Source organism: Pan paniscus, chromosome 12 (genome assembly GCF_029289425.2).
Source record: "Pan paniscus chromosome 12, NHGRI_mPanPan1-v2.0_pri, whole genome shotgun sequence".
NCBI lineage: Eukaryota > Metazoa > Chordata > Mammalia > Primates > Hominidae > Pan > Pan paniscus.
This window is the reverse complement of record NC_073261.2, coordinates 78,541,401-78,558,201: the sequence shown is the minus strand read 5'-3', so window position 1 is coordinate 78,558,201 and position 16,801 is coordinate 78,541,401. Positions and strand designations below refer to the sequence as shown.

The 16,801-nt window shown below is 39.1% G+C and overlaps 1 protein-coding gene and 1 pseudogene across 8 annotated transcripts in view; one reads left to right on the top strand and one right to left on the bottom strand.

Annotated features, from left to right (window-relative positions):
* Positions 1–16,801, bottom strand: part of FBXO11 (F-box protein 11) — a 99,126-nt gene that overhangs the window by 19,515 nt on the left and 62,810 nt on the right. For all 8 annotated transcript variants that reach the window (XM_034953085.3, XM_034953083.4, XM_034953082.3 and 5 more), the window contains exons 2-11: positions 12,712–12,839; positions 12,489–12,570; positions 11,928–12,072; positions 8,944–9,073; positions 7,860–7,943; positions 7,651–7,783; positions 6,028–6,134; positions 5,833–5,944; positions 5,636–5,742; positions 5,413–5,550 (exon numbers count right to left, since the gene is read on the bottom strand). In XM_034953085.3, the coding sequence (XP_034808976.1) occupies positions 5,413–5,550; positions 5,636–5,742; positions 5,833–5,944; positions 6,028–6,134; positions 7,651–7,783; positions 7,860–7,943; positions 8,944–9,073; positions 11,928–12,072; positions 12,489–12,570; positions 12,712–12,839 (1,166 nt within the window). The remainder of the gene's footprint in view (positions 1–5,412; positions 5,551–5,635; positions 5,743–5,832; positions 5,945–6,027; positions 6,135–7,650; positions 7,784–7,859; positions 7,944–8,943; positions 9,074–11,927; positions 12,073–12,488; positions 12,571–12,711; positions 12,840–16,801) is intronic.
* The window catches only part of LOC129397170 (ubiquitin-ribosomal protein eS31 fusion protein-like), a 44,324-nt pseudogene continuing 40,385 nt past the window's right edge, over positions 12,863–16,801 (top strand).

Genomic DNA, 16,801 nt, shown 5'->3' with positions numbered 1-16,801 from the left:
AACAGCTTTATTGGAGCTTTAACCTGCTCCAATCTGGTTGGCTGCCCTGGTCACAGGCATGCAGTCATTTACCACATTGTATTAATAAATTAGGTTAAGGATTAAATATGTCACTTAATTCCATCAAATATGGAGTTTATAATCTGTATCTTTTGTTTCAGAGTAACTTTCAAGAAAATAAAGCAGCAAAAAGTTTTCTTTTCTCAACGACCTTAAAATGAGAAGCCTCTACATTGGCACAACAATTTTACTACCTTTAGAAATGACAAAGATTGACTGACTTATAGTTTTATAATTTTGCAAGGAAACTTATTTTTATTATGGATTCAGTTAATGTAATTTTGCTTCAAGATTTTTTTGTTTGTTTGTTTGTTTTTGTTTTTGAGACAGAGTCTCTGTCGCCCAGGCTGGAGCGCAGTGGCGCAATTTCGGCTCACTGCAATCTCTGCCTCCTGGGTTCAAGTGATTCTCCTGCCTCAGCCTCCCGAGGAGCTGGGACTTTTGGTGTGAGCCACCACGCCCAGCTAATTTTTGTATTTTTAGTAGAGATGGGGTTTCACTATGTTGGCCAGGCTGGTCTGGAACTGCTGACCTCAAGTGATCTGCTCGCCTCGGCTTCCCGAAGTGCTGGGATTATAGGCATGAGCCACTGAACCCGGCCTGCTTCAAGACATATTTTAATAGAATGCAACTATTTTGTTAAGCGATACCTCTAGTACAAAATAAATCAATAATACAGAACTGTAAGAAATTAGATTTTTTTTTTTTTTTGAGGTGGAGTTTCACTGTCTCCTAGGCTGGAGCGCAGTGGTATGATCTTGGTTCATTGCAACCTCCAAATCCCAGGTTCAAGCAATTTTCGTGCCTCAGCCTCCAAAGTAGCTGGGATTACAGGTGGGTGCCACCATGCCCAGCTAATTATTGTATTTTTAGTAGAGACGGGGTTTTGCCATGTTGGCCAGGCTGGTCTCGAACTCCTGGCCTCAAGTGATCCACCTGCCTCAGCCTCCCAAAGTGCTGCGATTACAGAGCTACCAAGCCCGGCTGAAAAAAATTTTTTTTAAGAAGACGGGAATCTCCCTGTCACCCAAGCTGGAGCTATCACAGGTCATTACAACCTTGAACTTCTGGGCTCAATCAATCCTCTTGCCTCAGCCTTCCAAGTAGCTAGGATTATAGGCGTGTGCCACCATGCCCAGCTAATTTTTAGAATATTTCTTTAGTAGAGATAGGGTCTGTCTTGCTCAGGTTGATCTTGAACTCCTGGGTTCATGCAGTCCTCCTGCCTCAACCTCCCGAAGTGCTGGGATTACAGGTGTGAGCCACTATGCCCAGCCTCTGCTTTGTCTTTTAATGCAAACCACAAAAGTTCCAACATGTATAAATTTTTTGAAGTAAAAGATTCTTTATTAAATATGACAAAGTAGGCCAGGCGCGGTGGAGCTCTTGAAGTCAGGAGTTCTAGACCAGCCTGGCCAACATGGTAAAACCCCGTCTGTACTAAAAACACAAAAGTTAGCTGTGCGTGCTGGCAGCCATCTGTACTCCCACCTACTCGGGAGACTGAGACACAAGAATTGCTTGAAGCCTGGAAGGTGGAGGTTGCAGTGAGCCGCGATTGCACCACTGCACTCCAGCCTGGGTGACAGAGTGAGACTCTTGTCTCAAAAAAAAAAAAAAAGACAAAATAAAAGGCATTCAAGAGTTTCACAAGAAACTCTCCAGATTAAAAAAGAGAGAAAAATGCTATCTTCATTGAAATAAACTTCCACAACTCTAATCTATAAAAACACTTATCAAATACTGTGAAATCTGGATAAGAAAGAGGAGGATGCTGGGAACTAACCAATGTTAGTACCTTAGACTTTCAATGAACTGTAGTTGTCCCCAAGTAACTAAAGGCTATAATAAGCTTAGCTTATTATTATCTTCTAACTAAAGTGATGAAATCTAATGGCATGAATATGCCATGAATTTTTTTATTTTTTGGACAGAGTCTCACTCCTCTGTCGCCCAGGCTGGAGTGCAGTGGCATGATCTTGGGTCACTGCAACCTCCACCTCCCACCTCCCCACTTCAAGTGATTCTCATGCCTCAACCTCCTGAGAAGCTGGGATTACAGGCACACGCCACCACGAGGCAGTGTTTCACAGTGTTGGCCAGGCTGGTCTTGAACTCCTGGGCTCAAGGGATCTGCCTACCTTGTCCTCCCAAAGTGTTAGGATTACAGGCGTGACCCACTGCACCCGGCCTCAAAAAATTTTATAGCTATTTGGCACTGCTATGACATTTTATTTATTTATTTATTTATTTTTTGAGACAGAGTCTTGCTCTGTCACCCAGGCTGGAGTGCAGTGGCGCGATCTCGGCTCACTGCAACCTCTGCCTCCTGGATTCAAGCGATTCTCTTGCCTTAGCCTCTCGAGTAGCTGGGACTTGAGGTGTGCACCAACACACCCAGCTAATTTATGTATTTCTAGTAGAGACAGGGTTTCACCATGTTGGCCAGGCTGTTCTCGAATTCCTGACCTCAGGTGATCTGCCTGCTCGGCCTCCCAAAGTGCTGGGATTATAGGCATGAGCCACCACACCTGGCCTGCTATGACATTTTAATCTTATTTTACAAAAGTAACAACTCTGCACTGAACTGAATATTAAACAAACAAAAGACAATTGGAGAACTGTGAACATTAAGAGAAAATTTGATGATATTAAGGAATTATTCCTAATTATTGAGGAGTGGATTAGCACTGTGGTTATGTGAAAGAAAAAAAAACACCCATCTTTTAAAGACACATGGTAAAATATTTACAAGAGATGATGAAGTCTGGTATTTACTTCAAAATAATCCAGAGTGTAAAAAAGGTAGTAAGATGTATGAGGTATAGATTAAACAAAATTGGCCATGAAATGATAGTTGTTGAAGGCAGACAATAGGTACCTGGAGATTCATTACACTATTCTCTCTACTTCAGTGTACGTTAGAAATATTTCATTAAAAAAATGTAAAAATTAAAGGCAACACCCACACTGGAAGCAAAATAGCAGCAGAAAAACAAAACCACGGAGACGTGGTAACAAACACAGATTTGAGGAACTCACACAACACTAAACAGAACAGAACATAGCAATATAAATAACCAGAAAGATAGCTAAGTTTCTAAAGAAAGGAACATATGGAACAGAAAAATAGTAAAACAATACATCAGCAAAAGCCAAAATATGGATACTGAGGTAGAAGAGCAATCTTTCAAGCAAAGAAGAAAGAAAAAAACCCAATGTGATCTCAAAGTTCTCAGCCATGCTCAATGCTACAATAGAAAAATGTCTACAGAATCGTGAGGGAAAGAAAGAAACTCAGCTAAGTTAAAAGGCAATGGATAGAGATTCTCGCATGGCAAGAATTCAAGCTACAATATCCATAAGGCGTTCTTTAAAAAAAACAAACAAAAAATGGCTGGATGACAAAACCTAGCCATACCAAGAATGAATCAAAATTTAAATTCAAGAATGGAGAAACGATGATAAAAGAACTAATGATAAATAAAGAATAAATATAGACCAATAACTGTAGGAATGCAAATATTTTAAACCTTTGCAAAATAAAAATAAAAATGATGGGGTGGAGATAGATTGAAATACCTTATAAATCTTAAAATGTATAAATCTCATTAATCCTTAATGGAAATATCTATCTATAGCATTGCCTAGACTTATTTTTAAAAATGCTGTAATATTTACAAGCCCAAATCTATTCTTTAAAATGGTATAAGGAGTGTGTGTGTGATGAGGAGTAACTTACTATGGTGAACTTTAATAAGGGACCATCCCATCACCAGAGGTCTTTCAAAAATGATGAACTTGGCCAGGTGTGGTGGCTCACGCCTGAAATCCCATGCAAAGGCACACATCTTACATCTTGGCTCACTGCAACCTCCGTCTCCTGGGCTCAAGTGAGCCTCCTGTCTCAGCCCCCAAGTAGCTGGGACTACAGGTGTGAGCCACCATGCCCAGCTAATTTTTTATTTTTTGTAGAGACGGAGTTTCACCATGTTGTCCAGGCTGGTTTTGAACTCCTGAGCCCAAGCGATCCAACTGCCTTGGCCTCCCAAAGTGCTGGGATTACAGGTGTGAGCCACTGCACCCGGCCATGGTCTAGTTTAGTTTAAAAAAAGAGCTCTGCCTTGGCCAGGCGCGGTGGCTCATGCCTGTAATCCCAGGACTTTGGGAGGCCGAGGCAGGTGAATCACTTGAGGCCAGGAGTTCAAGCCCAGCCTGACCAACATGGTGAAACCCTGTTTCTACTAAAAATACAAAATTAGGCAGGCGTGGTGGTGCATGCCTGTAATCCCAGCTACTTGGAAGGCTGAGACATGAGAATCGCTTGAACCAGGAGGCGGAGGTTGCAGTGAGCCAAGATCACACCATTGCCATTGCACTCTAGCCTGGGCAACAAGGGTGAAACTCGGTCTCAAAAAAAAAAAAAAAAAAAAAAAACAAACAATGAAAATAAAAAAATTTCTTTGTCGTGGAAAATTTGTATAGATGAATCCAACATTCCCAGGATTGCTTAATATTGTATAATAGGCAACAAAACCTCACCATAATCCTATTTGCTACAATGTGGTGACCCTCTCTCCCATCTTGGACTCCGCAACAAAAATTTTTACCAATGCTGTATTAGGACTTGAAAATTACCTCAAGGAAAATTTGACATTAAATGAAAAAAAATCTGAAAAGACATTCAAAACATTATTTTGAAATGGTGATCTCAGAGCTCAAAAAGTCATGTCTCTAGAAAATTATGTAAAACTCTAAGGTAATATTTAAAACACAGTATATTCCATAAGGATGCCTAATGTTAACTGCTGCATAATGGTTTTAAAATTGGTATTTTATCACTGTATCTCCTATCAAAGCTCTGCCAGTTTAAAATTTTCAAGAGGAATTAAATGAAAAGCAAAATAACAATGAAACCATTATTTCTCAAAGTATACTCTACAAACTGTGTTAGATTCACTTATGTTGTTTATTAAAAATACATATTCTAAGCCCCATCCTTGGAAATTTTGATTTACTAAACCGGAGGATACAGGAATTTTCTTTAAAACAGAAAGCTTTTGCGTGGCTTTTATGAACACACATTTAAGACTTAATTAACGAGTTATACCTTACTCTCCTCAAAGATCACATATATTGCCTAAGAACGCTATCACCTCTACATGGATATGTCTGATGCATAAATTTATAGAATAAATATTTCATATTAATTTTAAAATATAATGCTGAAATTGCTTTTAAACCTATACTCTTCAATTCAGATAATTTGGTGATGAGAAAATAATGCTGAAACATACTTGGAATTTAACTGATACAGAAGTCCGTTTTTCTATTAAAAATAAGTGTTCTTACCATGCCATGATCAAATGTGAACACACCAACATCACGTCCATGATGAATATGATTCCGTCTAATAATTGGGTTTCCATGATTTTTAACCCAAATCCCAGCTAACGCATTATTGGAAATTTCATTATCCTCATATATTCCCTACAACAAGTAATCAGAAACAAACATCAGTAGAGCTTTTAAACATTTTCTAAAAAGAAAAAAACCACACAAAATTAAAAAATACCTGTGCATGATCTGTTATATATAGTCCAACATTTTCACAGTCACTGATGTTACAGTGCTTGATGGTGGGACACGCTCCTTGACCACTAACACATACTGCAGAACCAACTGTAGAAAAATTATTTATTTATGTAAAAACCTACTGGGCAACATACAGTGACTCAAAATTTTATTGTAAAATATAAAGAAAACACTAACCTGTACATGTACTTCGGATGATACAGTGATCAATAATAGGGCTACAATTTACTGTAATCTCTAAGCAGTGGTGTGCATTGTGGTGTTGTGCAGATTTGTCATCAGGGTTAAACTGAAAAGTAAAAATTTTGTTTGAAATAAACAATTACTGCCTTTATGATTTCAATGTGTATTTTAAATCTTAACATTTCTTACCCTTATTGTCATATATCCAACATAAGCATCTTCAGAGCCTTCCATAAAAACGAAGGTTGAATCTCTAGTGTTTTCAATTATAACTTTGTCTGCCACTTTCCCAGGTGCTGTGGAGAAGATATTTTAAAGAATATTACCTTTATTCGATTTCAACAGATGGGTATCTTTATGGAGGGGGAACTTACTAAAAACATTAGTACTGAGTAGTGGGACTAATACTCACTATCAGTTAACTATGTTTCATCATCAGCCTTTACTATATTCAAATCCACGCACAGTATTACTTCTAATAACATTTAACTATAAATACTATGAATATAAAATGAAACGGCATATTAAAAAATGGTTTCTTGTGGAAACAAAAACAAAAAATGGTTTCTTGTGGAAACCATTCTGTTTCCAGCAGCAGCACTGGAAACAGAAGCTCAAGAAGAGAAGAGACCTCTATTTAAATTTATTTCCAACAGTGGCCTCAATTTAGAAAGTAATAAAATCACCAGACAAACATTTGCTCAAATCTATTCTCCCCATCTTCATGAGGAGATAGAGGAAGAAAGCAAAAGAGGCTGTAAATGCAAATTTCACTAGCAAATAATAATTACTAGCTATCTTAAAATGTTCTATGTACTGTATCCTCAAAATAAAAAAAAAAACCACAAATCTTCAAATGACTCAGTGTTTGACAGATATTACATTTATTCTTAGAAACCTGACCATAAATAGCTTTGAAATAGTACAAAAGTATTTAAAAATTCTATTTCAGTTCCTTTAAAAACATAGCAATAGAAATATTAGCATCTTTCTTTGCAATTCTCCTGCCTCAGCCTCCAGAGTCGCTGGGATTACAGGTGCACACCACCACACCTGGCTAATTTTTGTTGTATTTTTAGTAAAGATGGGGTTTCACCATGTTGGCCAGGCCAGTCTTTAATTCCTGACCTGAAGCGATCCACCCACCTCAGCCTCCCAAAGTACTGGGATTACAGGTGTGAGCCACCACACCTGGCTGCATCTTTATTTTCAAATAAAAGATGAAAAAGCTATTTTTCTTCGTTTAATGAATAACTGAAGGCAACTGGAGACAGTACTAACATTAGGAAACATATACAGCCAGGCACAGTGGTTCATGTCTGTAATCCCCGCACTTTGGAAGGCCGAGATGGGCAAATCACTTGAGGCCAGGAGTTTGAGACCAGCCTGGCCAACATGGCGAAACCCTATCTCTGCTAAAAATACAAAAATTAGCCAGGCATGGTGGTGCATGCCTATAATCCCAGCTACTTGAGAGGCTGAGGCATGAGAATTGCTTGAACCCAGGAGGCAGAGGTTGCAGTGAACTGAAATTGTGCCACTGCACTCTAGCCTGGGTGACATAGCTAGACTCTGCATCAAAAAAACAAAAAAGGTTGGGGGGGGCGGCGGGGAGAAATAAATTTATATACAGCTATAATTTCTGAACTCTTATGTTTTCACTTCCTTCACTTAAAATATGTGTGATATCTTCATTCCTACTTTACCAGCAGGATATTATAAAACTGGATTTTAAGTCACTAGCATTTTAAAAATCCTATCACATAAATGAGTAAAATATTAAAATTTTAATGACAATGCATTTCAAAATACCTGCACCAATCATGGTGATTGGAGATTCAATATATATCCATTCATCAGTATATATTCCAGAATGAACAAAGATAAGTCCATCAAAATGAGCCTCTTGTACCCCACCAAGGGCATCTTCAATAGTATCATAATACTAGAAAAAAATAAATGTGTCAGTACAGAACTGAAAGATTACCATTTTAAGTCATAAAAATAAAAATCAAACATACCAACATATTTTCTCTTCCTTTATATCTTGCAGGGTTACTGTAGAAATGTTCAGCAAATCCTGGCTTTACATGTGCACCTTTATACTAAAATGTCAAAAACAAAACAAAACCATTGACTACTAACATAAACCTTATATTTAAATTAATGTACAATTGCATGAACAACTTTTATTACAAATCAAAAATAATTCTCAACTATTCCAAATAATTTTCTGTCAGAGTACAATGTAAAATCTAAAACAAGTTATGATCCGGTAATATCCAGAAACAAAGAACAGGGTTTCTCAATCTCAGCATTACTGATATTTTAGGTCAGTTAATTCTTTGTTATGGGGGCTGTCCTGTGCACTGTAGGATGTTTAGAGGTATCCCTGGCCTCACCCAGCCAAATAGCAGCAGCACACTCTCCTCCCATTGTGACAATCAAAAAATGTCTCCCGACATTGCCAAATGTCCCACAGAAAGCAAAATCATCTCCAGCTGAGACTCACTCACGAAGGGCCGTATAACAATTAAGCTAAATGTGGAACTTTAAAACAACTGCTGAACAGTAATAATTTAAATACAAGTTCAAACAGACCCATTGAAATCACAACTGCTCTTAGGCTACTAATGCTTACTGTACTAACTTATTAATGGGGGGATATGTCAGTAGTGAAAAGAATTGCTGAATATTCTGTTGGTTGATAAATGTTCATTAAAACCTACTCAACTTTTTTTTTTTTCCTGAGACAAGAGTCTCACTCTGTCGCCCAGGCTGGAGTGCAGCAGTGCAATGTCAGCTCTCTGCAACTCTGCCTCCTGGGTTCAAGTGATTCTCCTGCCTTAGCCTCCCAAGTAGCTAGGACTACAGGTGCGTGCCACCACGTCCGGCTAATTTTTGTATTTTTAGAAGAGATGGAGTTTCACCATGTTGGCCAAGCTGGTCTCGAACTCCTGACCTCAGGTAATCCTCCTACCTCAGTCTCCCAAGGTGCTGGGATTACAGGTGTGAGCCACCACGCCCAGCCTAAACTTATTTCTTAAAAGAAAGTTATTTACAAATGTATAATATAAACCAATATATTCTATTTATATTTCATACCAACTGCTGGAAACTCTCTTTCCAGGGATTTGGATGTTCATACTCTTCTGGATTAATCTGGTAGAATTTTCCAGGTTCAGGATGCATCATAGGGCGAGTATATTCAAATACTTCCATATATAATCGTTTCCTGAACAGAGAAAGGAATTAAAATTTTCTTGATAAAATGTCCTTTAGATTAATACAGTTTTGAACAACTATAACAATTATTTGAGGCCTCAAAAACTTGAGTAAGAAAGTAAGAATAGACAAAAATGAATATTAAATCACAGTATTTTTTTTTTGAGACACAGTCTCACTGTCATCCAGGCTAGAATGCAAGTGGCATGATCTCGGCTCACTGCAACCTCCCTCTCCCAGGTTCAAGCGATTCTTCAGCCTCAGCCTCCTGAGTAGCTGAGATTATGGGCATGCGTCACCACGCACAGCTAAAAACAGGATTTAAAACGTGAAAACGTATTTTTCACATTTAAAATTTTCAGTGTAGTTGCATATGGAAATTATGTTTTTTTCCTTTTTTTCTTTGAGACATAGTCTATTTCTATCACCCAGGCTGGAATGCAGTGCCACGATCTCAGTTCACTGCAACCTCTGCCTCCTGGGCTCAAATGATCCTCCCACCTCAGCCTCCCAAGTAGCTGGAACTACAGGCACATGTTACCCAGGCTGGTCTCGAACTCTGGAGCTCAAGTGATTTACCCACCTCAGCCTCCCTAAGTGCTGGGATTACAGGCGTGAGCCACCATGCCTGGCCGAAAATTAGTTTTCCTGCGAAAATTTTCACAATGTAACTGCGTATGAAAATTTGTCCACACAGAACAACAAAAAGTTTCAATTTCCTTACAAACTGTTTACTCAGGAAGGGGAAAAAAGTTATCCTTACTGTAAAAACATCATGATTATCACTTAAAAAGATAATTTTCTTTCTTTTCCTTTTTGAGACAGAGTCTCACTCCCGTTGCCCACACTGGAGTGCAGAGGCATGATCATGTCTCATTGCAGCCTTAACCTCCCAGGTTCAAGTGATCCTCTCGTCTTATTTTTTGATTTTTTTTGTAGAAATGAGGTCCCAGTATGTTGCCCAGGCTGGTCTCAAACTCCTGGGCTCAAGTAATCTGCCCACTTCAGCCTCCCAAAGTGCTGGGATTATAGGTGTGAGCCACTTCGCCTAGCCTAAAAAGATAATTTTCAGTAAAAATACTTGAACTTAATTTGTCCTATATCTTCAGTCCATTTATATCCTATCAAGAACAATGAAATCTTCAAACTGGAGTAATGGCTAACTATTATCATTTCTGGTACAGTGAGCAATGCTGTTTTGTTCTGCTGCTCTTCATTCTCATTTCTCCTTTGTAATTTTTCTCTTAAATGTAAGGTGTGGGCCGGGCACAGTGGCCCATGCCTGTAATCCCAGCACTTTGGGAGGCCCAGGCAGGAGGATCACCTGAGGTCAGGAGTTCAAGACCAGCCTAGCCAACATGGTGAAACTCTGTCTCTACTAAAAATACAAAAAAATAGCTGGGCATGGTGGCAGGTGCCTGTAATCCCAGCTACTCAGGAGGCTGAGGCAGGAGAATTGCTTGAACCCGGGAGGCAGAGGTTGCAGTGAGTCAAGATTGTGCCACTGCACTCTAGCCTGGGCAACAAGAACGAAACTCCATCAAAAACAACAACAAAAACATATATATATATGGTGCACCTTTTGTGCATCATAAAAGTAATACATATAACCGTTGTAAAACAAAGAAGTGTAAAGAACTATAGTTTCAATATATTAACTATTAACAGTCTGCCATATTTGCTTCCACTCATTTTATCTACAGATCATTTATTATAGTTGTGATTATATAGCATATACAATTTTGTACTCTGTTCTTTTCTTTAAAAAACAGGGTCTCCGTCTGCCGCCCAGGCTGGAGTGCAGTGGCACGATCACGGCTTTCTGCAGCCTTGACTTCCTGGGCTCAAATGATCCTCCTGCCTCAGCCTCCGGAGTAGCTGGGACCACAGGCAGGAGCCACCACACCTGGCCTCTTTTCACTTTTTATAACAGCATTTTTTTCATGTTATTAAAAACTTGGGCTGGGTGCAATGGCTCATGCCTATAATCCCAGCACTTTGGGCGGCCGACGTAGAAGGATCACTTGACCCCAGGAGTTCAAGATCAGACTGAGTAACAGAGTGAGACCCTTTGTATCAAAAAAAAAAAAAAAATTAGCTGGGCATGGTGACACATGCCTGCGGTGCCAGCTACTCAGGAGGCTGAGGTGGCAGAATGGCTTGAGCCCAGAGGGTTGAGGCTGCAGTGAGCTAAGATCGCGACACTGCACTCCAGCCTGGGTGACAGAGCAAGACCCTGTCTCTCAAAAAACAAATGAAAATCTCTTTGTAAAAATTACTATTAGTGGTTGTATCACAACTCTCCAAGTACACATTACACAGTTTACGTAGTTCATTCCCTTAATTCTGGATATTTAGATTATTTATAATTTTTCTCATTATTAACTAGGCTGTTATGAAAAATTTGTACATAAAGCAAAAAAAACTTTTCAGAAGTAGAATTACTGGGTCAAAGGGCATGACCCAGTAATTACTGGGTCAAAGGGCATGAATTATTTAAAGATTCATGAATACAACTGTTTTCCAAAAGTGATATATAAAACCTACATTCTATCAGATTTAAAATTCATTAGCTATTTTAAATTACACTGTTATGTTTCTAAAAAGCTATTAAAAGAAAAACATTTCCCATAATCAATCAGTTGCTATTAACTGATAAACAGCAGATAAAATACTTCATTTACTGATTTATAAATACCACCTGGACTGACAGCCCCCATTTGTAACTTGGAATTGATAAGCATTTTAATTTTGTTCCAACTAATTGTAACTACCAACTCACCGCACCGACTTTCCTACCATGTTTAGCATTTTGGGCAACAAATAACATATCTCAAGTTAATAAGGAATAGGTTTTTCCTTACCACAAAATTGGATCATTAGCAAGTTCACTGAAGCGTTTACATACACAAGCTGCTCTACAAAGATCCTGTTCCAGCAAGTAAGAGAAGATTTTTAGAACCACTTCATCTGGCAGTTTCTCCTGAAGATACTGTTCAGCAGGTGCTGCTATAAAGAGATTAACATATAAACTATCATTCGAGCAATAACTTTCTCATTATTTAAAGAACACAGTTTTCATTTTATCTAATGAATAGCTTTTTTTTTTTTGGATAATGGTCATTTTATAAGCATGTGGGTTTCATGGGTAACACATATTTATCTCTACCTTGAACTAACAAAAGTACTCCTTCTTTTAGGTATTATGTGCCATCTCAGAAATGGTTAAAATAAATAAATAAAAAGCATTTTTATACAACAATAAAAGTCAGAGGGAGAGGTCAGGGTTCTAAAGTTTATTCTGTAATAATCACTTTCTGAATCCCAAAGGTAATACTCGAATACATTTAATTTTCATTTTTTGGTATCAAGCAAAATTAAAAAAAATTATTTTACCCTATTTGTTACTTTCCCACAGGAAATACCTGATAGATCTTGTGATTTTCCAGACACTCTTGCACGTTTTGCACGATGACCAAAGTTTTCTGTAGTTGAAGTTGAGGCGCCCTTCAAAAACAAAACAGAAACTAGTAAAGCAAATATTCTTATCATCCATAATCATTACTTCTAAAAAAGGATGACATTCCCTTTTTTGTTTCTTGAAAATTCTTTCATTACAAAAAGAAAAGCAACTACATTTAAAGTTACCTCCATACTGTTCTTTGTGGGACACGCTGTTCTTTTCGGCAAAAGAGTTTTTCTACGAAGTTGGTATGGACTATTTTGTGCACCAGGACCTGATTCTTCTGCAACCATATCTGCAGGCACATCATCATCTGTTATAAACAAAAGCAATAAGAAAAATTATACCCTTTTAAAAAAAAGTTCTATGGATACAAAAAACTTTCTTAAAACTTCAAATTCGGGAGGGAGCAGATATAAGTTTTATATGAAATTCCAACCAACTGGATAGCCATATGAAAGCAATGTTAGATTTCTATAAAATGTGGAAGATTTTTTTTTTTTTTTGAGACGGAGTCTCGCTCTGTCGCCCAGGCTGGAGTGCAGTGGCGCAATCTCGGCTCACTGCAAGCTCCGCCTCCTGGGTTCATGCCTTTCTCCTGCCTCAGCCTCCCGAGTAGCTGGGACTACAGGCGCCCGCCACCACGCCTGGCTAATTTTTTGTATTTTTAGTAAAGATGGGGTTTCATCGTGGTAGCCAGGATGGTCTTGATCTCCTGACCTCGTGATCCACTCACCTCGGCCTCCCAAAGTGCTGGGATTACAGGCATGAGCCACCACACCCAGCCATGGAAGACTTTTTTTTTTAAAAAAGGTGAGGAGGATGTCCACTTGCTGAGAGGAGTGGGAAGGGAACTGGTACTACATGGTTAGAGACCATATATGGTGAAGGCAGCTTGGCAAGGAGTGTGTCTATGAAGAGGAACGGCTCAATATAGTGCATGAGATACCAGGTAGGGTAAAAAGGGTGTCAGAGGGTAGTCTGGTGTATGAACATCTTTTTTTTTTTTTTGGAGATAGGGTCTCATTCTGTCGCCCAGGCTGGAGTGCAGTGGCCCGATCACAGCTCACTGCAGCCTCAACCTCTTGGCCTCAAGCAATCCTCCTGCCTCAGTATCCCAAGCAGCTGGGGCTACAAGCATGCACCACCACCCAGCTAACTAAAAAACAATTTTTTTTGGTGAGATGGGGTCTCACTATATTGCCCAGGCTGGTCTCAGACTCCTGGGTTCTAGCAATCCTCACACCTTGGCCTCCAAAGTGCTTTCAACAGAGCACGGCTGCAGTGAGCTATGATCACACATCTGCACTCCAGCCTGGGTGACAGAGCAAGACCCTGTCTCAAAATCAGTCAGTCAATCCATCCATCTATGAGTTCATAATAATACTTTCAAAATTAAAAAAAAAAAGATTATTTGAAAGATGCTAGTGGAAACCAACCCATCATGCTGAAAACTGGTAAATAACACAGTGGCTCAAGCCTGTAATCCCAGCACTTTGGGAGGCCAAGGTGGGCGGATCACGAGGTCAGGAGATCAAGACCATCCTGGCAAACACAGTGAAACCCCATCTCTACTAAAACTACAAAAAATTAGCCTGGTGTGGTAGCGGGCGCCCGTAGTCCCAGCTACTCAGGAGGCTGAGGCAGGAGAAGGGTGTGAACCCGGGAGGCAGAGCTTGCAGTGAGCCGAGATCGTGCCACTGCACTCCAGCCTGGGCAACAGAGCAAGACTCCGTCTCAAAAAAAAACCAAAAACCAAAAATCAAAACTGGTAAATAACACCAAATAAGCAAACACTTATTCTTCCTTTCTTACATAAACTGAATCACCAGGTAGCAAAGTATTAGATGAGGGGAAGCTTCTCTATAGAAACATTCCAGTAATGAAGAGATAATAAAATTAGAGAATCACCATTTTGCTATCTCTAATGAGTTAACAGATTTAACCAATGAGTACCAATAGTTTGTAAAATCACAAAAACAACCAGTAGTGTATATATCTCCTATACCACTACCTATAAAGTCTGGCCAAAAACATCAAACCTGAATCTGATCAAACCTGTAAGAAACTCTACAGGTCCAACTATCAGTTTCTTAACAAATAAACTGGACAAAAACAGTGGGAGAAAAACAAGGAAAACTTTATAAAACACATTAAGAATGTACACTTTGGTATTCAAATTATTATTATTTGAGATGGAGTCTCGCTGTGTCGCCAGGCTGGAGTGCAGTGGCGTGATCTCAGCTCACTGCAACCTCCACCTCCTGGGTTCAAGCCATTCCTCTGTCTCAGCCTCCTGAGTAGCTGGGACTACAGGCACACACCACCATGCCTGGCTAACTTTTTGTATTTTGGTAGAGACAGGGTTTCACCATATTGGCCAGGATGGTCTCTAACTCCTGACCTCGTGATCCCCCCACCTCGGCCTCCCAAAGGGCTGGGATTACAGGCGTGAGCCACTGCGCCCGGCCAAATTATTTTTTAAAAAGCTAGAAAATGATTATAATACAAATGCTTTTAGTGGGGAAGGAGGAGAATATCAGTTTTTTTTTTGTTTGTTTGTTTGTTTTGAGACAGAGTCTCGCCCTGTTGCCCAGGCTGGAGTGCAGTTGCGCGATCTTGGCTCACTGCAACCTCCGTCTCCTGGGTTCAAGCCATTCTCCTGCCTCAGCCTCCCGAGTAGCTGGGACTACAGGTGCACGCCACTACGGCCAGCTAATTTTTGTATTTTTGATAGAGACAGGGTTTCACAATGTTGGCCAGGATGGTCTTCATCTCTTGACCTCGTGATCTGCCCGCCTCGGCCTCCCAAAGTGCTGGGATTACAGGCGTGAGCCACCGGCGCCCGGCAGGAGGAGAATATAATTAGAATGGGAAAGATAAAAGGCTTAGTAGTAGCTGGCAAAGTTCTAGTTCTTGACTTGTTGGTATTACAAAGATAATACCTTAATAATAACTCAACAAGCTGTGTATTTGTGTTTTATGTAGGTTTCTCTACCTAGCTATATTTCATAATAACAAAGGTATAAAAAGGGGGGAGAGTTTGTAAAAGTGTAATATTTAAAAGTAGAGATTTCCAGTCAGCTAACCTTGGGTGTAAATTAACATTTTTAAGCCTACATTTTCTCATCTATTAAAGATAATAGTATGTTATAATTGAAAGCTGCTAAAAACTTAAATATATGTAAAACACACAGTATGCCCGGGCTCATATGCAGAGTTCAAGAAGAATTTCAATTACTATTATTTCATTTAAATATTATTCGATAAATATCACTTTCAAATGAAACTTGGAAAAACAAGTAAATTTTTCTTTAAAAAAAAAAAAAAAAAAAAAAAAAAAGATACAGGGTCTCACTTTGTCACCCAGGCTGGAATACAGTGGCACAATCATGGCTTACTGCAGCCTGTATCTCCTGGGCTCAAGCAGCCCTCCCACCTTGGCCTCTCGAACAGCTGGAACTACAGATGTGAACCACCACACCTGGCTAATTAAAAACAACTTTTTTTTGTAGACACAAGGTCTCACCATGTTGTGCAGGCTAGTCTCAAAACTGCTGAGCTCAAGTGATCCTCCTGCCATGGCCTCCCAAAGTGATGAGATTATTATAGCTGTGAGTCAATGTGCCCAGCTTCTAAATTTTCCATGTACTGCAGGAATCACAAAAAGCAGCCAGTATGATACGCCTAGGCATTTGTGGAACTCTCTCCCTTTGAGGTCTAATATGTGTAATTCTATAAATGTTTGTATATTAATAATATGACTAGTAAATGTCGTATGTGTGCTTGAAAGGAACATCAACACTAATTTTTAGAGTACGGTTTAAACATGTCTAAAAAGATCTAGCTTGTTAATTGTGTTGTTCAAATAGTCTCTATGCTTACATTTTTTCACTTTTGTTGAGGGTGGTGGTGGTTTATTCATTGGCTTCTGAAGGAAATGTGCTGAAATCTCCCACTATATTTGTAGTTAGTCTTTTTTTTTTTTTTTGCCTGCAAATTTTTGCTTTATGTGCTTTGAGACAATATTATTTGGACACACAGATTCAAGATAACTATTTCTTCCTGGTGAATTATTCCATTCTTCATTATGTAATTAATGGCTTTCTTCATCATCTTCATTATGTAATGACTTTCTTCATCACTAACAATGCTTTCTGCCTTACAAATCTATTTTTGGTCTATCAGCTTTCTGTTTTGGTTTGTGTCAGTCTAGTATTTTTTAAATCCTTTATTTTCAATTTCTTACTTTTATGGATTACATTTTAGATTTGC